The sequence below is a fragment of the Oryza sativa genome, chromosome 3, assembly GCF_034140825.1.
Source record: "Oryza sativa Japonica Group chromosome 3, ASM3414082v1".
NCBI classification, from domain to species: domain Eukaryota; kingdom Viridiplantae; phylum Streptophyta; class Magnoliopsida; order Poales; family Poaceae; genus Oryza; species Oryza sativa.
The window spans coordinates 32,291,908-32,312,419 of record NC_089037.1 but is presented as its reverse complement, the minus strand read 5'-3'; the positions used below and the strand labels follow the sequence as shown (position 1 = coordinate 32,312,419).

Genomic DNA, 20,512 nt, shown 5'->3' with positions numbered 1-20,512 from the left:
ACTTTGTTTAAACAGTTTGAATTCGAATTTCAAATTATGATAACTTCAAACAACATTTTCAAGTACTAAATGATTTTAACTGAAAAAGTCATCAATTACAAAGTGGTATAACTCATCAATATCTATAACTTTTGTTTGGGTCATTTCTTCATCCGATAAAGTGATTTATAAGATTTTTCACAAAATATATATATCTCTTATATAGTTTATAAACTATAGGAGATATATGTAAATTTTGTGAACAATGATACTATCACTTTATCGGATGAAGAAATGGCCAAAATAAAATTTATATATATTGATGAGTTATACAACTTTATTGTTGATGAATTTTTCAGTTGAAATCATTTAGTAGTTGAAAATATTGTCCGAAGTTGTCATTATTTGAAATTCAAAATCAAATTATAGAAACAAAGTCATATAGCAAAATGATTAAAACAAAAGTTGTAGATATTGATGAGTTATACAACTTTGTTGTTGATGAATTTTTCATTTGAAATCATTTAGTATTTGAAAATGTTGTTTGAAGTTGTCATAATTTGAAATTCAAATTCAAATTATTGAAACAAAGTCATACAACAAAATGACCAAAACAAAAGTTGTTGATATTGATAAGTTATATAACTTTGTTACTGACAATTTTTTCATTTGAAATCATTTACTACCCTAAAAAATATTTGAATTGAGAGGAAGGAGGCATTATAGACTTCTCGGCGAGGGAGGAGCAAAAGGGCTAGGCCGGCGGCCCGAAGAGGGAGGAGGGGAAGGGGAAGCTGGCCCGTGGAGGGAGAGAGAGGCTGCGGGCTGCGGGCTAATAGTGTATACTTTATACCTTATACCATGGTATTTTGCTGTAATTTTTTTAGAATATTTGTTATGCAAATTATATGAAGTTATAGAAGAATATATTTTGCTGTTGAGACTTAACAATTAGACTTCGTATAATTGTGTTTTATGATGAATTGTAGACTGTTAAGACTTGAGAATTGAACTTGACAAAAGTTTGAAGCTCAGTTTGAGGGGTTTTTGTATTTCGATAAATTTTCGTTACCGTATCCGCGCCGGTTCGTTTTCGCTCCGTTTTCGGTTTCGATAATATTCGTTTCCGTTTTCGTTTCCGGGGTTTCCGATTCCGAAAAAAAAATATGAAAACGAAAACGATAAAGGTTGTTTCTGTCCGTTTCCGTACCGTTTCACCCCTATTCTTAAGGTACCCCTATAAGAAGAAACAAAATGTTACTAGAAAAGGCATAACAAAATACAAAATAGGTTCCCCGCAAAAAAAAAACAAAATACAAAAGAGGTTTATGATCGAGCAATCATCTCATACTACAAAGCAACCATTCGAGATTTTGTCCATTCCTAACCAAAGCATTAAGGCATTAAAGCATTTATGAGGAGGTTTCTTCACCTGAATGTCCCTTGCTTATCGAAGACAGAGACAGAGGCAGTGAGTCATAAAGCGACCAGTTCAGTTCCAACACGAAATCAACTACAAACCGTCCATTTCCAAGCAAGTAATTGTCATGAGAAACAGATCAAAATCACATCATCCATGAGGCGCCTCCGCTGTCAGGAACCCAAAGATGGTCCCGCTCGCCGATGGAACAAGACACGACACGGCCCCGCGCACCTCTGCTGGGCTGTGCAGTGGTGCCTGTACAAGGGTGGCCGTGCGTTGCGGTTCACTACACGTCAGGCAAGCGGCAACAAAACAAAACAGGTCCCATGATTCTTTTTCTTTCCTGCAAACTAGCATAGCAAACCCTGAAAAAGAGTTATGTTTTGTGTGATTATTCCCATGGAGTCTAATTTTGTTGATTTTAGCCCCTCAGTTATTTGGTTTTGTAACTTTCATTCATCGCAGAGCTCGTGTGAAATCTCGGATCAATCAAATCGAACTCCAAGGTTTATATTGTCACTTACTACGGTATGAATAAAAATCAAATCTACAAGTATAATTGCGCAAATTCCTCATACTCTTAAAATTGTTAACCAAAAATATCTTATTCCACTATCTATAGTATAGTTCCATTTGAATTGTTAGCTAAAATCTACATGGTTCAACGCTAATAAGTGAGAGTTGAGTAGTTGTTTTATCACCTTAGATCTTATTATTATTTCTTAACAAAGTTATGACTATGTAACTTATAACAGAAACCGGAGATATAAATCATTCATTTTCATTATCTAAAAATGATATAAATTGTAGGAGTTACATTGCAATTATGCTAGTATGTTTTCTTCTTCTTTACCCTTGCCCTTCCTGTCACGTGAATGAGCAGCATCGCCTTGCATTGCATTCTACATGACTAATCTTTAACAGTAAAAAAAGAAGACAAAATTTGAAAGAACACGCCAAGAAAAGAGACTTTTAAGAAAAACAGAAGGCCCAAGAGCGATTCCCAGCCGTCGAAAAACCCGACAAAAAAAAGTGAGCCCGTTTTAATTCCCAGCCGTCGAAACCTCGCGCAAGGCAACAAGCGTGCCACAGCGCGCGGCACATGAACCACGCCGGTGACGCGGCCCCACCAGCCAGTGGCACACCACGTGTACCCCCGTCTCGTTGACACGGCACGGCAACCAGATATTTTTAACCCACCACCACCTCGATTAGAATAGAAGAATTCCTCCTCTCCTCGCGTTCGCAAATCGCATCGCTCCTCTCTCTCTCTCTCTCTCTCTCTCTCTCTCTCGCTCTGACACACTTGACACTGCACGCGCGTGCGCGACAATGGCGACCGCCTCGGCGCCGCTGCAGCTGGCCACCGCGTCCCGGCCGCTCCCCGTCGGCGTCGGCTGCGGCGGAGGAGGAGGCGGGGGGCTCCACGTGGGTGGTGCCCGCGGCGGGGGCGCGGCACCGGCGCGGCGGCGGCTGGCGGTGCGGAGCGTGGCGAGCGATCGGGGCGTGCAGGGGTCGGTGTCGCCCGAGGAAGGTACGCGGCTGGGCGTTGCCGGTGGTTCTGGTTCGCGGGGGTGCTGGTTGGTCGTAATGTGGTTCGAATTGCTGTCGTTGGCGATGCGGATGCGTGTGATCCTCGGTACGCGCGCGCGCGCGCGGGTGGGGCTGCGCGGTGGCGGAATTGTGGTGGCGTGGGGGGCTCTGATGGGTATTTGTTTTCGGTCGTTAGGGTTTTCGGATTTGAGGGTCGCGGCATTCGCGAATGAACTGCAAAATGTGTGTTCTAGAGTTCTATTACTCTGAGTTTACGCGGGGAGATGAACTGGGTGTTTGTTTTGACTGAACTGCAATGATTCAGTGCGTAAAATGGGAACTCTGTTATTTCTGTATCTCGAATAGTAAGTTCTGAGAAACTTCTAGGTGGGATTTGAGGCATTCTAATTGTTCGTGAGTTCGTGTAGAATATGTCTGGAGTGTCTTAGAAAGTCCTCTAAATTTACAGCCGAGAAATATATTAGTAGATTTCAATGCTGGGTGATTTATGAAGGTAGTTGTAACACAGTAGCAAAACTGATTTTCAAATGAAAATGATAATCAAGTGATCACCAATATACTCAGCTTAATTTTCTATGAGGTGGTTGAAACGTTTAATCAAGGCAGAAGATTCAACAAGACTTGGTAGCAACCATCAAATTTTGTGGTAAAGGATAAACTGATAAAGTATGGGATTTACCTTCTGACAGTAAGTAGGAGATTTGCACGTCATTCTATTTCAAGAGAAGAAAACAGCAACTGGAGCAGGCAAAAGCTGCATCGTTCTTAATCACTGTCCCTTGATCAAGCAGAAAGGACATCAGAATAAGAATTACAGCCTAAAAGTCAAAGTTTAATACTATACTAAATCCCTAGACCACTCAAGCATACAACTTGTCAAGACTAGAAGCATCAGTACTGTGGGCTTGTGGACCGTGCTAAATATCCAGGGTGTTTGGAAAGTTCAAGAATATTAGCATTAACACAACTATTTTCGCTTCTTTTGTTTTAACTGTTAATGCATACTATTGGTAAGTTTTCTTTTATCCATGTCTATTAATAAATATATTTTTGGATGCTAAAACTGTTGTTCTTGTAATGCAGAGATTTCAAGTGTGCTAAATTCCATCGATTCCTCTACCATTGCATCAAACATTAAGCACCATGCGGAGTTCACACCAGTATTCTCTCCAGAGCACTTTTCACCTCTGAAGGCTTACCATGCAACTGCTAAAAGTGTTCTTGATACTCTGATAATGAACTGGAATGCAACATATGACTATTACGACAGAACAAATGTGAAGCAAGCGTATTACCTGTCCATGGAGTTTTTACAGGTCTCATATGCTGCTTCCTCAAGCCTCATCTATTACCTTTCAGTGAATACATTGCATCTTATTTGGTTGTTCTTTTGTATTGTAGGGAAGAGCTCTCACTAATGCCGTTGGTAACCTTGAGCTAACTGGACAATACGCAGAAGCACTACAACAACTTGGACACAGCCTAGAGGATGTTGCTACCCAGGTAAGAAATTTCTAGAAGAGGATTGGGATCTTTGTCCATATATAAAAAAAGACCAGCAGGAAAATTGTCCATATCAAATTTGTTTCATGCAATTTATTATTTAAATGCATGAAAAGTGGCATTTTTTATTAATTCATTTCCTTCCCTTTGTTCTGAAACTATCTACAAAGGAAAAGCTCGTTTCCTACCATGATTCACCACCTAACTTATATTCTTCATGTAGCTATCAGATTAAGTGACTATATTTAATTTCACCAATAGCTTATTGATTCATAGAGTTCCCTTTATTTTAGAAATATTAAGATTGGATATGCTACTTTTGTAATTGCAATCAAGTAGGAGCCAGATGCTGCCCTTGGGAATGGTGGTCTAGGCCGGTTAGCTTCCTGTTTCTTGGATTCTCTGGCAACCCTAAATTATCCAGCATGGGGATATGGACTTCGATACAAACATGGCCTCTTTAAGCAAATCATAACGAAGGATGGTCAGGAGGAGGTAGCTGAAAATTGGCTCGAGGTACTGATATGCCCTTTCATTTTTTGCTGCTTGAAATCCAGAATTTTGATTATGTTGATATACTGATTATAGCAGCTAACCATTTATGACTTCATACTTATCTTCCAGATGGGAAATCCTTGGGAGATTGTAAGAACCGATGTCTCCTATCCTGTGAAGTTCTATGGTAAAGTGGTTGAAGGCACTGATGGGAGGATGCACTGGATTGGAGGAGAAAATATCAAGGTTGTTGCTCATGATATCCCTATTCCTGGCTACAAGACTAAAACTACCAACAATCTTCGTCTTTGGTCAACAACAGTGCCATCACAAGATTTCGATTTGGAAGCTTTTAATGCTGGAGATCATGCAAGTGCATATGAAGCTCATCTAAATGCTGAAAAGGTATTATTTTCCCATGTTATCCTTTTCAGCACAAAGCATAACTCTTCGTCAGACTATTTGAAAGGCTAAAAGATATCTCATGCACCCAACAACATTTTGATTTGATTCACACAATTGTTTAAGAACTATTCAATCAAATCACAGAGAGTAAATCCATGTATATTGCTCCTCTGAATCAATAGATCGAGACTGATGGGATATGGTCGCATCCACTAGGCTAGTTAGCACATGTTCTTTTCTCTTGAAAATAGTTAGCACATGGTGAAATGGCTTTTGAAGTGGAAGCCCCATACCTCAAGGCATGTGAATTGTATTTATTACCGCATTCTTATTTGTGTCATTCATTCTCAATTATGGTATATTTTGTGTATTGTGTTTTGTGCCACATTATGAACTAGTATTGCTCATTGCCATCACTGTGGTCAAACTTGATGAGTTATTTAATCTCTTAAGTTTTATTTGCTTGTTTTCTCATCATACCAGATATGTCACGTACTGTATCCTGGGGACGAATCACCAGAGGGGAAAGTTCTTCGCCTGAAGCAACAATATACATTATGCTCAGCCTCACTACAGGATATTATTGCTCGTTTCGAGAGGAGAGCTGGTGATTCTCTCAGCTGGGAGGACTTCCCCTCTAAAGTTGCAGTGCAGATGAATGACACTCACCCAACACTGTGCATTCCTGAGTTGATGAGAATATTGATTGATGTTAAAGGGTTAAGCTGGAATGAGGCTTGGAGTATCACAGAAAGGTATTCACCACCAAATTAGCTAATCTTGAAACCTATTAGAGTCTGCAGCTTTATGTGTTCAGTGTTCCACCAGTCCAAATAGCCTTAATTTACTTCCTCATTTATCCTCCATTAAATGTTGTACTAATTTTGAAATATTTTCCAGAACTGTGGCATACACAAACCACACGGTGCTTCCTGAAGCTCTGGAGAAGTGGAGCTTGGACATAATGCAGAAACTTCTTCCTCGGCATGTTGAAATCATAGAAAAAATTGATGGGGAGGTACCACATGTGCACAAAACTTACACAGTTAGCTTCATGCTCTGTAGACCCACTTATGTTTTCTTGTTTTGAAACAGCTGATGAACATCATTATCTCAAAATACGGAACAGAAGATACTTCACTGTTAAAAAAGAAGATTAAAGAAATGAGAATCTTAGACAACATTGACCTACCAGATTCTATTGCCAAACTATTTGTGAAACCAAAAGAGAAAAAAGAATCTCCTGCTAAATTGAAAGAGAAATTGCTTGTCAAATCTCTGGAGCCTAGTGTTGTGGTTGAGGAGAAAACTGTGTCCAAAGTAGAGATAAACGAGGACTCTGAGGAGGTGGAGGTAGACTCTGAAGAAGTTGTGGAGGCAGAAAACGAGGACTCTGAGGATGAGTTAGATCCATTTGTAAAATCAGATCCTAAATTACCTAGAGTTGTCCGAATGGCTAACCTTTGTGTTGTTGGTGGGCATTCGGTTAATGGTGTGGCTGCGATTCACAGCGAGATTGTGAAAGAAGATGTATTCAACAGCTTTTATGAGGTATTTACATGGCGTTATTTGGAATTGGGATACTTTTTTTTCATTTATTTCCCTGCTTCTATAATCATCCAATTATATGACATTCACCATCTTCCCATTTTGCTGACAGATGTGGCCCGCTAAATTTCAAAATAAAACAAATGGAGTGACTCCTAGACGTTGGATTCGGTTTTGTAATCCTGAATTAAGTGCAATCATTTCAAAATGGATAGGATCTGATGATTGGGTTTTGAACACTGATAAACTTGCTGAATTAAAGAAGGTACTTCTAGACATTCAGTTATATCTGTTTGCAATTTTAAGTGATGCACCTTTTTAAATAATTCCTTCACTCCATTGTTACCTATTCCTTACTTTTATATATTTCTGTTAATTCATCTTGCTATTTTTTGCTGATATTCATCCTGCTACAGTTTGCTGATGATGAGGATCTGCAATCAGAATGGCGTGCTGCTAAAAAGGCTAACAAGGTGAAGGTTGTTTCTCTCATAAGAGAAAAAACAGGATATATCGTCAGTCCAGATGCAATGTTTGACGTTCAGGTATATTTAATAGGAAGCATTTTCATTCTATCATGTATTGGTTCACTTAGTTTTTGTCACCTGGATTCACAGGTGAAAAGGATCCATGAGTATAAGCGACAGCTGCTAAATATCCTTGGAATTGTCTACCGCTACAAGAAGATGAAAGAAATGAGTGCAAAAGACAGAATAAATAGCTTTGTTCCAAGGGTATGCATATTTGGTGGGAAAGCATTTGCCACTTACGTACAGGCAAAGAGGATAGTGAAGTTTATTACAGATGTTGCAGCTACTGTAAATCATGATCCAGAAATTGGAGATCTATTGAAGGTATTGTTTTTCTCTCTTTAAATTCACCTGTCATCTTCATTTTCATCTGTGTCATAGAAATATGGCTTTGACTAATAACCCAGCTGCCAAAGGCATCCAATTGTTTGATTATCTATGGACATTTTTTTTCCCTGATCTCAACGATATAAATTTGGCACTTTTATCTATGGGCCCATAACAGAGGTCGTACCGTCGTAGTATATCCATGAATTTGATTCTATTTGTTTTTCTTATACTATAGAAATAAGCATCAGTATTGAAAACTCAGTAATTTCCTTATGCTGCAATCAGAGAACTAACTGTGATATGCTTTTTTGTCAAGGTTGTATTTATTCCAGATTATAATGTTAGTGTTGCTGAGGCGCTAATCCCTGCCAGTGAATTGTCTCAGCATATCAGGTAATAATCTGGCTACATTTCAGTCTACAGATTCACAGAAAAACTCTCCTGCCTATTAGAATGTAGAGTTTTTGCCAGACTGCCAACTGTAAGTGTTTCTACAAATTTAATTTCACGCAGTACTGCTGGAATGGAAGCTAGTGGAACCAGCAACATGAAGTTTGCAATGAATGGATGTATCCTTATTGGAACTTTGGATGGTGCTAATGTGGAAATCAGAGAGGAGGTTGGAGAGGAAAACTTTTTCCTTTTTGGTGCTGAGGCACATGAAATTGCTGGTTTAAGGAAAGAGAGAGCCCAGGGAAAGGTATCACTCGTTTTCTTTGGATCATCATATCACTCTTGGTCATGCAGTCGCTTATGATCAACTCACAAAGATAGCATGAGCCAGAGTAGTACAAGCAACGTTATGACCATGTCATTTTCTTTCACTTGTAGTTTGTGCCTGACCCAAGATTCGAAGAGGTTAAGAGATTTGTCCGCAGTGGGGTCTTTGGAACTTACAACTACGATGACTTGATGGGTTCTCTGGAAGGAAATGAAGGTTATGGGCGTGCAGACTATTTTCTTGTTGGTAAAGATTTCCCCAGCTACATTGAATGCCAGGAGAAGGTTGATAAAGCATACCGCGATCAGAAAGTAAGTCCTCTTCTTTTTGCGCACTGCATGTGACTATTACATAAACTTCTTGTTTTGTGAATTTGTGTCTTATGTTCTCAAACCGGTGTTTTATTACTATAAACATGAATTAACAAATTCCATAAGCATGGATGTGATGAAAGAGCAATGTAAACTGTCAGAAAATAGTGTCGCTGGTTATGTTCTCTTTCTATGCATAGACCATTAGACCTGCTGTTAGGCTCTTTCATGTACATAGCTGGCCATTCACTTCAGGCAAGTGCTCCTATGCTCCCTAAAAACCTAAAAAAAAATAACCAAGCAATTTATGGGAATGTTGGGGCTAATTCTCTAGCACCGAATGAATGTTTTGAAATCCGCAATTTCATTTCTGGTATAAACATAAAATGCACTGCTCTGTTAGTTTCTTCTCTCCCATTTTCCCTGCTTGGCACTACATTTCCTCAAGACATATCAGATCATCATAGTTTTCATACATTCACATTATAGCATCTTCTATTCCGATTGCAGTTAACATTGTCAATAACACATGGGGAACTCAAATTGTCTATCCTTTCTACTCACATATCCATCTCTCTACCTGCAGCTATGGACAAGGATGTCAATCCTCAACACAGCCAGTTCCTCCAAGTTCAACAGCGACCGGACGATTCACGAGTACGCCAAGGACATCTGGGACATCAAGCCTGTCATCCTGCCCTAGACAGGCAAGGCAAGCACTAGCCACTCCCTGCCAGCGACCTTCAGAGCTAAGGTGCGCGCAACCGGTGATGCGATGACAGCATCTGCCTCCCAGCTCTCCTTGGCAGGAAGGTTTCGCTTTGCTCCCAGTTTTGAGTAGACAGAAGCAAGTTCAGTTCAGGCTTCGATAAAACGCTGGAACTATGCAAATTGTAGCCGTGTTGCCTAGCCTGGAACACCCTTGTTTTACCTGTAATGTGTAGCAGCCTCTGCTGATCAGCTCATGTGCTATATGGAATTCTGAAGTGAAACCATAGTTAAAAGGGATCGGTTAGTGGCATCCTTTACAATCTCCGAGATGTGCTATATGGAATTCTGCATTGATATGTTCTTTTTTTGCATGTGAGTAAAATGGGATATGCTGAATGATGGCGAATTGGCGAGGATCAAGGATAGATTAGACTTAAGTTAAATATGTTCATGTCATACGCAGAAGGGGTTAAAGGGTAGATTTGGAGGCATTCAGTCATAGGGATTAGGGAGCCATGGACCACAGTTGACCGATGTAGTACCGTCCTTTTTACAGAAAAGGTGGTCAAAAGCCTTCCCCCAGTTGTTGGTTTGGACAGGTGGGCCTGGACACTGCAAGTGGGCCACTGCACGGTCGCACTAGGGCCCAATACATACTCACGTGCTTGTTGAAACACAGAGCCCAATTAGCCCATTTTCGCCTGAGCTTTTTGCAACCTCCTTCCTTCCTAGCTTTTCACAAGAAAGTTCGTGCAGAATCTCAGCCTTTTGTCTAGGGAACTCGAGCGTTTGAGAAGCAGCTATTGAGCTATTGAATAACTGGCTGATGAAAATGTTGGATTTCTTAGTTTTTGTTTACTAGTTTATTTTCTAGATTCCGTTATATAGGTACTGATTTTTAAAATTTAGATAAAAATTAATACAGTTTAGAAGAGCTAAGATTCTAGGATTCTACAAGAAGCTATAGCCGTAAGAAACTCTCTAGACGGGGCTTTAGTCTCTGCATTTCAATTCTTTTCAGATGGGGGTGTTAGTTGCCGTGTGATCCCGTCCTAGAGGAAAAGATAAGAAGGTGCTATGCTAGTGTTGCTACTCTGCATGACATCTCCAGATTCTCCACCATTCTTAATGAGATCAATCTAGATTGGTGGGGGTGGTTTAATTAGTGTCATCTTTAATTAATCACCCCCCAATATCACAAATCAGTCGATCAAGCATCATGCATCTTTCTTCCTCTTCTTCTCTCCAAAATGAGAAGAAAGGGATATACTAGAACGATGGATAGGATCAAAGGATAGAATAGACTAAGCTTAAACAAATGTACCAGCTATATTCATATATTAGAGAGGAGATATGGGGGCAGAGATAAGAGGATTAGATATGGCCATCGAGTTCAATGGACCACACCATCTATCTACCGACGGTCTCTGCCTTTTTTAGGCCAAAAGGTGAAAAAGAAAAGGTCCCCCTCTCGGATGATTTGTCTCCTCTCTCTCGCCCCCACTACTACGTCTTCAAATTGAGCTAGCTGGAGTCTGGAGAGAGCTTGCTTAAATTAGGCAGCTTTTTTTTTTCTGATCTCATCGATCTCTCCTGGAAAAGTGTTTTCATCTCTCGAGAGAATATCCTTCTATTTCGTACATATCAACTACATAGTTATATTTTTTAAAAAAGTAATTATAAGATAAATTAATATAAAATATACCTCTCCACAAATATGCATGTTAAATAAATAATTATAAGATAAATTGTAACAAAAATAACATCTCTCCTGCATTTTTTTTTGTTGCCCACAATCTGAACCAGGATTTGAATTTTCTTTGTAGTGTTCAGCCATGGTCAAAAAGAAATTTGGCCAGCCATATTCCATACACCATGGCATGCAGTTGATGCATTTCAAATCATCGAAAATTGGCACGCCACCGTCTCCAAAATGTTGCCATCAAAACATCGTCACTAGCTAGCTAGCTGGCGCAGGTACCATGCAACTGCAGCATGCACTGCACTAGGAGGGAATATAACGAAAAGCTGGGATTTGAAGATAAATCCGACAATTGAAGCTACATAACGACATGCTTGGTTTTTGCCCTGACAAGTTACATTGTCCTTTATGTTTCCCTTTTTTTTTCTTTCAAAAACTGTTATATATCACTTGGCTGGTTTATCTAAGTTCTAGCAAAACTTCATTCAGCTTGATTGCCTATAATATTAATTAATTGCCACAAATTATCGCCCATGTCTGCAATTTAAATTTTATTCCTATGCTTAAGCATGATTGTCTGAGGCCTTGTTCAACTTAGATGGGATTGAAAATAATCGGAGGGGATTAAGGGGAAATAATTTCACAATATGGAATAAATTCCCTCCAATTCCTTCGTCATAGGATTAACCGAATAAGGCCCAAGGAGTTTGTGAGTGATCAGTTGAATCACACATTAAGCTTAGACAGTAGCACTTGAAAAATTGCAGACATGGGCCATGTTTATTTCACATCAAACTTCCCCCCAACTCCCAACTTTTTATCACATCACATCCAAAACTTTTCTACATACATAAACTCCTAACTTTTTTTTCCTAAACTACCAACTTTCCCCAAACTTCTTCCCAATTTCAGAAACTAAACACAACCATGGGTGATAATTTGTGGCAATTACAAGTGGGCAGTTATCATCTGCCATACTACAAAATTAGGGAGATGCTTGAATATATGGTTAGGTGTGCACATTGAATGAGATGGTGTCCGGCCCCTAGCCTCACATGCATGTGAGACCTATTTTACGTCGTGTGAGACATGCTGGTCGCCATCACACGCTATGTAGAGGGGAAACGAACAAACAATAATTTTACAAAGGTACATAATAATATCATACAAGTGCATAAGTTCTTAATTATGTTCTGTGTCTTTGTACTTTTTTTTTTAGAACGTGTCTTGTACTTATGTACTGCTCTTGACATATCCATCTGCAAGGCCAAAAAGAAAACGTTTTGGCATAGTCACAAATTTTGGAGAGTTTGATTATTTCAATGTATAAACTGCAGAATTAATTTTGTTGCAGTGTAAATTTGATGGGTTAAATTTGACGGAAAAGAATATTAACCTTTGATGGGGATTAATCGATATAGGGACAGGAGTGGTGGTTTCGTGCAGGCCAAGTTAGGTGCAAAAATGATTCTCTTCTGGGACCCACACGCACCTCTCTCTCTCTTTTCACCATCGTCCTTTCCACGGCCAGGTCTCTTATCTACCCTCGTAACCAAGTAATCGACGGTGGTAATTAATCTTAAGATAATTCTGAAAGTAATTAATCATTAAACTAATTCACCCGTGCCTGTGAAAACTTTTTTAAAAAGGTTGAAAGGTTACTTTGCCGATTCGACAGATCTTGTTTGGAACATTCAAATCGACTGTTCGAGACGACGCAATGGAAACGGACATGTGAAATTAAATATATGCAGCTTTGTTTTCTAAAAAAGGAATGGGATGAGGAGCTAAAGCTTCACTAAAGAACATGACATATTCTTTTTTTTTTGCGGGGAATGACATAATTAAAAAATTTATATATATGACTTTAATAGTAATTTAAAAGCCAATTTAGAAAATAAAATAAGATAAAAATGCCAAAAGTTAAATTTAAATTTTGGTAGCGTTTTATAAGACATAGTGTAAACGATGGGAGCTAGTATAACATTAACTCAATCCTACCCCAAAAAGTGGACCACTTAAATAAGCGATTTAAGCAAATGTTTAACTGGGAAATTATGTTTATCCTGATCGAATACCGGCCACAAATGGTGTTATCTAATTCGAGAACTTAACTCTCAGTGGTTCCTTTCATGGAACAGTTTTTGGATGTGTATCAGTTGGTTGTATGCATGTGGCTACAAGGTGTGTTATAATACTAACTGAAGCGTCGGTGTGGGGCCTAATTAACCTTTCATCAATTCGTAAAACAGTATTGTAATCATGTAGGAATCCAGCTAATGGCGCCGAGAGGCGACCTGCAGAATTATTTAAGCAGTAGTCACTTCGTTGTTTCTTTATGACGACGGCCAACCTCGTAAGAGAATTGGTCAATGGGCGGTGGACATGTTGGTTACGTTGTACATTCCCTTATCTAACCTCTGTTTATTGAGAACTACTCCACAAATTGCTAGTAGTACAATGTTTGAGTTTGATTTGATGCAATTTTTTTTCTAATATTTACATGTTTGGGCTAAACCGTTACAAACGTATAATTTGATCCGTAAGGGTTTGTCTATAAAAAGTTACCAAGGACAATTCGATCCACACGGTCTAAATTTTTTCTTGTGTTGTATAAATGCATCAACAGAATATTTTAGATCAAATTTTCTTTCTAGTCTACCTAGTACATTGTATGACTAGTTTCTAAAGAATAAAACATTGGAATTCACGATGATTAAACCCCAAAGCATACTAGAAACCACTATAATAATATGGTTACCGGCTTACTAAGAGAGGGAAGATCAATCACAGCTTTACCATCCACGAATTAAACGGTTTGAAATCATGTCGACTTGACAAAAGAAACTTCTATAAATTCCAATATCAAAAGCTAAAGTGAATTATTTTGTTTATTCCATTATTAAAATATATATGTGTTACATTCGGTATTATATTTGTTTATTTTAGGATAAATAGAGTAATTACGAGCTGCATTAACATAATCATGGTTTTCTCTCTTAGGGCCTCTTTGATTTGGAAAAAAAAGAATTTTCGAGGGTTTCAATCATACAAATTTTTTATGAGGTCTTTTAAAAAAAAGATTAAATCATATTATATCGTTTGAAATTCTTATGGATTGAACAATCCTATAAAAGTTTTAGAAAAATTTAGCAAGAGCTTCCGTATCTTGAAAATTCCTATATTTTTCATACGATTCAATCAAACGGTTATTTATGTGTTTTTTCTACTTTTTATAATCCTCTATTTTACACTTACATTCTAGAGTTAGGCCGAGTTTAATTCTAAACTTTTTATTCAAACTTCCAACTTTTCCATTACATCCAAATTTTGCTACACACATAAATTTCTAACTTTTCTATCACATCGTTTCAATTTTAACCAAAATTTTAATTTTAATTTTGACGTGAACTAAACACACCCTCGTACATTTCTCCTGCTCATCTGTTTTCTTCGATCCTACTGTTCAAAGAAAAAAAACAATGTGCAGCAACATACCACGGTTCGACCCTTTTTACAGTTTTACCCCAACACCCACCATGACCAAGAGAGAGAAAGCATCCAAAAAAAAAGTTTTAACCTCCGAGACGACGCGTCTAGCCCAGACACCGATAAAAATCACGAAAGCTACTTCTTTCCCTCCCCCCTATTAATTAATTAATTAATTAATCACCCAAAAATAACCCATCGCCACCACCCCCCTCCCCCACACTAAAAATCCAGAACCACCCCCCCCCCCCCACCCCACTCCCCCAGTGCACCGCAGTTCACTGCACTCTCCTCTACAAGCGGATCACCGGAGAAGAGATCGATCGGTAGCCGTAGCACGGCACGGTGGTTGATCGGCGGCGGCCATGGCCGGAGCGGAGTGGTCGCCGTTCGACGGGGACGCCGCCTTCGCGGAGTACTCGTCGGCGGTGCTGGCCGAGCTCGGCGGGTGGGCGGCGCCGGGCGAGGAAGGCGGCGCGGGGATGATGGTACCGGCGGCGCTGGATCTGCCGGTGGATGTGGTGGGGGCGGCGGCGCGGGAGGAGGAGGAGGAGGAGGAGGAGGCGCCGGCGAGATCGGGCGACGGCGCCGCCGCCGCCGCGTCGTCGAGCTCTAGCGGGGAGCCCGCCGCCCCCGACAAGCGACCGGCCGCCGCCGAGGCAGCGTAAGTAGTACACGTGCCCCGCGTGCGTGCGTGCGTTAGAGTTCGTCGCCGGCGTTTGGTTCTCTCGCTTCTCCTCCGGCGAGCGGCGGAGCTAGCTCATGCGACGAGTTTTCGTTTTTTTTTTCTCTCTTTTTCTCTCGTTGCAAATTGCAACACGTTTACCTGGATTACGCGTCGGGGAGGGGCAATCTGGTAAAAAAACAGAAAAAAATTGCTAGTAGTAGCAGATCCGCGTGCCGCGTCGTCTCTCGCGCCGCGATTTGCGTGCGAAGATTGTTCCAAGTTTCACGCGGTTTCTCTTGTTCTTTTCCCCTCCTCGCCTCGCCTCGCCTCGTTTTGATTTCGCCCATTACACTATTCATCGTCATCGTCAAGTACTACTACCACTGTATAATAATAAATTAATAATGCCCGTATCCAATACGGATACGCGTATTTTCTTTTACTCCACCATTAATTCGACTTGCGTCCAAACATGTTCTCCAATTCTTTGTTACTTTTATGTTGTTGATCGATCTCATCGTTCAAATTCTTGCTTGGCTAATTACTTTGTGTAGCATATACACTTTTTTCTTATAGTATATTGACGTGTAAATTTTATTGGCGTTTCCGAAAAAAAAATCTCATCGTTCAAATATGTTTGCAAAATCTTGTTCGAAACGGGAAGAGATTGGGAGTAATTATATACTCCCCGTTTCAAAATATTTGACATCGTTGACTTTTTAATACGTGTTTGACCATTCGTCTTATTAAAAAAATTAAGTAATTATTTATTCTTTTCATATCATTTGATTCATTGTTAAATATACTTTCATGTACACATATAGTTTTACACATTTCACAAACTTTTTTGAATAATACGAACGGTCAAATATTTACTAAAAAGTCAATAGTGTGAAACATTTTGAAACGGAGGACGTATATAGAACGGTCTCTTTTGCGATTTCGATGCATCGGTGGTCTGAAATCTGCATGTCAGCAGCGACGCTGGTTGGCGGCGAGGGGGGGTGTAGTGGAGTAGTGGGGCTATCTACTGGAGTACTAGTACTGTACGTCGCCATGTCTGGAGCACTGACCTGACGACCGACCGACCAATTTCTTTGTCTTACCTTGGCCAACTTGATCCAAGCACTCATTAAACCCTGCACTCCACATCTATACACATCGATCTCCAGCCCACACTGCATTTAATTTATTAACTGCATCTTGCAGCGACGGTATGATATGAAATGACGCGGTGGTTTCAGTGAAGAAAGTGTGCTAATTTTTTGAGTTTTTCATGGCGGTTTCTTTGATCGGTTTTGACAGTGCATGTGTGTGTTTGATCAGGCCGGCGGCGGCGGCGACGGCGACGGCGACGGCGAAGAAGGGGCAGAAGAGGGCGAGGCAGCCGCGGTTCGCGTTCATGACCAAGAGCGAGATTGACCACCTCGAGGATGGCTACAGGTGGAGGAAGTATGGGCAAAAGGCGGTCAAGAACAGCCCATTCCCAAGGTGAGCGCGTGACAATCGATCGATCGCTTCCTTCTGTTTCTGTCCATCCCCTCGATCGATCATATCTCGTGTGTGTTCTCAGCTCTCACAAGCATGGGGGGCAAAGCTTGGATTGCTTGTTTAATTTCTTTCTTCTATCCTGCTTTATATATACCATATATGTGAAGTGAAAAATCTTTCTGAACAACTGCTAATCATTTGGTTTAGATTTTTGGTCAACAAAAGCTTTTTAAAAAATAATCTAAGTTCATGCAGTCATTGTGTCAAAGAATACTCGTTCTAATGCATGTTCTACATAGTATATATAACGGCTTGCATATTAATTGTTTGAAGTATGCCTGTATGTGGCTCTTGGCTAGCTTAGAGTGAGTATTAATAGGATTAATTAATCCGAGTAATTTTCCCTGATCAGTTTACTTTTTGTTAGCAAAGCCTAGCTATTTTCATCTAATTCTTCACTATATATATAGTAGTAGTACAATATTTATTGCCCTTTACATATTATCTAGTTATATTAGAACTGAATATGCCAAAACGGCAAAACCCATGGTTTTAAGGGGCAGTTTTTTTTATAGTGGGGCATATGACAGAATCTGTGCAACTAGATATCTCATATGTCGTAATGGAACATTCTTCTTTTATCGGAGAGTTTTCTTTTATGGTATATATCTTGTATTATACTCCCTCCGTTTTTTAATAGATGACGCCGTTGACTTTTTCTCACATATTTGACCATTCGTCTTATTCAAAAATTTTATGCAAATGTATAAGATATAAATCACACTTAAAGTACTATGAGTGATAAACAACTCATAATAAAATAAATTATAATTACGTAAATTTTTTAAATAAGACAAATGGTCAAACATGTGAGAAAAAGTCAACAGCGTCATCTATTAAAAAACGGAGGGAGTATTTCCCTTATTATAGTACTAGTACTATACATAGTCAAATTCTATATCCATACATGCATGTGCTGATGTGCTATATACTTTGTTAAATTAATTAGAATCTTTGTTATAATTAATCACCAAGACACACCACCATCCATAATTGCCATCATTATTAAACATGGATTTGTTCAAGGCTCAACTAATCATCACATAACAAAAAATGGTTTTGCTTGACTCAGGAGCTACTACAGGTGCACCAACAGCAAGTGCACTGTGAAGAAGCGCGTGGAGCGGTCTTCCGACGACCCTTCCGTCGTGATCACCACCTACGAGGGCCAGCACTGCCACCACACCGCCTCCTTCCAGCGCGGCGTCGGCGGCGCCGCCGTCGCGGCGCACATCCACGGCGCGGCGGCCGTCGCCCTCGCCGAGCAAATGTCGGCGTTCGTCTCGCCGCCGCCACAGCCGCATATGCTGTACGGTTTACCCCGGTTGCACCCGCCGTCCTCCGAGACCGCCGTCAGCTGCTCGATGCCGACGACGACGTCTTTGCAGGAGCTGAACAATAGCGAGGGGCTACAACGCCCTGGCTATAATAATAGCCCCCAGGCGGCGGTGACCATCGCGCAGCGGCCGCCGTCGCCGTCGGTGCCTCCGGCTGTTTCGTTTGACAAGGGGCTACTTGATGATATTGTGCCTCCTGGAGTTAGACTTGGATGACAATACTCAAATATACATGCATGGTAAGTTGGTAAGTAGCTACACAATGGACCTCATTAATTAGAATTATTAGCAGATGTTAAATTGTATATGTTCTTATGATACTGCTAACGAAATCTGGAAGTTGGAACTCACGAAAATTTAGACACTCCTAAATTAAGTTGATTCTTACTCCTATGTAAGAGACTGCACACTAATAGAATCAAATTTTATAATTGTTCTTACTCGCATAAAAAATATAATTATTCTGCTAGTGGTTAGCCCAACAAATTATATGATTTGTGTCACAATATATTTTTGTTTTATTTGCTTGAAATATTTTAGTATATATATATATATATATATATATATATATATATATATATATATATATATATATATATATATATATATATATATATATATATATATATATATATATATATATATATATATATATATATATATATATATATATATATATATATATATATATATATATATATTGTTTTCCGTAATATTAACAATAATGCAGTGTAAAACTATAAACATTTAACATTCAATTTTGAAGACAATTAAGGCTCTTAAGGAATACTTCCTCCGTTTTACAATGTAAGACCTTCTAGCATTGCCCACATTCATTTAGCATTGCCCACACTTACATTCATTAACATCTAAATAAATGTGGGCAATGTTAGGAGGTCTTACACTGTAAAACGGAGTGAGTAGTTTATTGTTTTGCGATGTAGTATAAGTATTATGTCATTTAATTTGTTTTAAGATAACTAAGACCTTCTTTGTTTGATATTAATATCCTTAATTTGTTTTGCCGCAGTTCTAAGTACTTTTGCATGGTAGAGTACCTAGTTGGTGTGTTTAGGACACCGCATAATTTGATCCCCCAAGTTTTGACAAGTTCTTTTGGATATACACACAATTATTATTTGCTTATTTCCTAAGTTCGGATGGATTATTTTATCATGCAGGAACAATTGATCTAGTAGTAGTTACTCACTGGAGAATAAACTGCTGACAAAAATGCTGCATACTCTTACGTGTGTTCTTTCCAACGTTAACAACACTATTGCAAGGACAAATATGCATTAATATTTATAAGTTATATTCATTGATTGGTTTGAAGATGTGTATGCACGCCTTCAAAGTTTTATATTTATACACAATTTTTACAATCATAATCTAATTCAAATGCACATCCATTGCAGACTTATCTCCCTACACTAGATATTTGAAGTGTCATCTCATCTCTTGGCATGGAGGCAGCTGGCAGGAAGGCAAATCACGCAGCTAGGGTTCTTTGATTAGCTCCTGCTGAAATCCACCGTCTCAGTCATTACCTACCAATTAATGGCTTGGAAATTAGGAGTATATATTAATTAAGCTTATTGCAACGATGGAGAGCTGACTTACAAGTGATTGCAAACCTCATTGGTCAGCCGGTGGAGTATTTTTCATGGCAAACTTTTATGTGCCCGATTAACCGTAGTCTGTGTATGCAGTTGGCAGCACTAGGCATTCCCTGACTGTATCTTCTTGGCAGAAGAATCTCTACCTATGTTAACTACTTCTGCATTATAATGTGTATGTAGGTTGGTGTAGATATATACTACTAGCTATATCTATGTACACTTATGCTAAATTAATGTTGTGCTGTAGTATAATGACAACCATTCAACCTTTTGTTCTTTATTCCAAGTGACTTCAACTGAGATCAATTTTGGAGTTTTTAATTAGTGCTCAGTAATAATGTGATAATCTTGGTCATTTTATATACTCCATCTAAAATATAAGGATTTATAGGATTTATTTATTTTTACCATAACATAAACATTCCTGCACTAATTTCTAATATTCTTATTATTTCAATGATTCCAAAATCAAATAAATGCTTGGAAAGGGAATATAAACAATTCAAAATTCAAAAAATAACCACTGAAGCAACTAGAAAGAAATCATGTGACCCAACCTTGGTACTTCCTTCGTAAAAAAAAATATAAGGCACAACTGCTTTCTTTCGATGTTTTATAATTTAAGACAAATATA

General features: G+C 39.2%; 2 protein-coding genes across 3 annotated transcripts; both read left to right on the top strand.

Moving 5' to 3' along the window:
- The first annotated feature begins 2,654 nt into the window (after positions 1 to 2,654).
- On the top strand, positions 2,655 to 9,866 carry LOC4334171 (alpha-1,4 glucan phosphorylase L isozyme, chloroplastic/amyloplastic). The gene is made up of 15 exons (XM_015775934.3): positions 2,655 to 2,936; positions 4,040 to 4,272; positions 4,358 to 4,459; positions 4,799 to 4,975; positions 5,084 to 5,359; positions 5,843 to 6,114; positions 6,260 to 6,377; positions 6,455 to 6,910; positions 7,020 to 7,172; positions 7,324 to 7,452; positions 7,525 to 7,761; positions 8,084 to 8,160; positions 8,281 to 8,467; positions 8,599 to 8,799; positions 9,386 to 9,866. The coding sequence occupies exons 1-15, from the start codon at positions 2,735 to 2,737 to the stop codon at positions 9,500 to 9,502; spliced, it is 2,937 nt and encodes a 978-aa protein (XP_015631420.2). The 5' UTR covers positions 2,655 to 2,734; the 3' UTR covers positions 9,503 to 9,866.
- A 5,092-nt stretch (positions 9,867 to 14,958) lies between these two features.
- On the top strand, positions 14,959 to 20,158 carry LOC4334170 (probable WRKY transcription factor 57). 2 transcript variants are annotated; one of them, XM_015775935.3, is made up of 4 exons: positions 14,959 to 15,365; positions 16,695 to 16,859; positions 17,992 to 18,495; positions 19,675 to 20,158. In XM_015775935.3, exons 1-3 carry the CDS (start codon positions 15,067 to 15,069, stop codon positions 18,470 to 18,472), a joined length of 945 nt encoding a protein of 314 aa, XP_015631421.1. In that variant the 5' UTR covers positions 14,959 to 15,066; the 3' UTR covers positions 18,473 to 18,495; positions 19,675 to 20,158. The 2 variants fall into 2 exon arrangements, with proteins under 2 accessions (XP_015631421.1, XP_015631422.1); XM_015775936.3 differs by having other exon boundaries at positions 17,992 to 18,503.
- Positions 20,159 to 20,512: the final 354 nt, after the last annotated feature.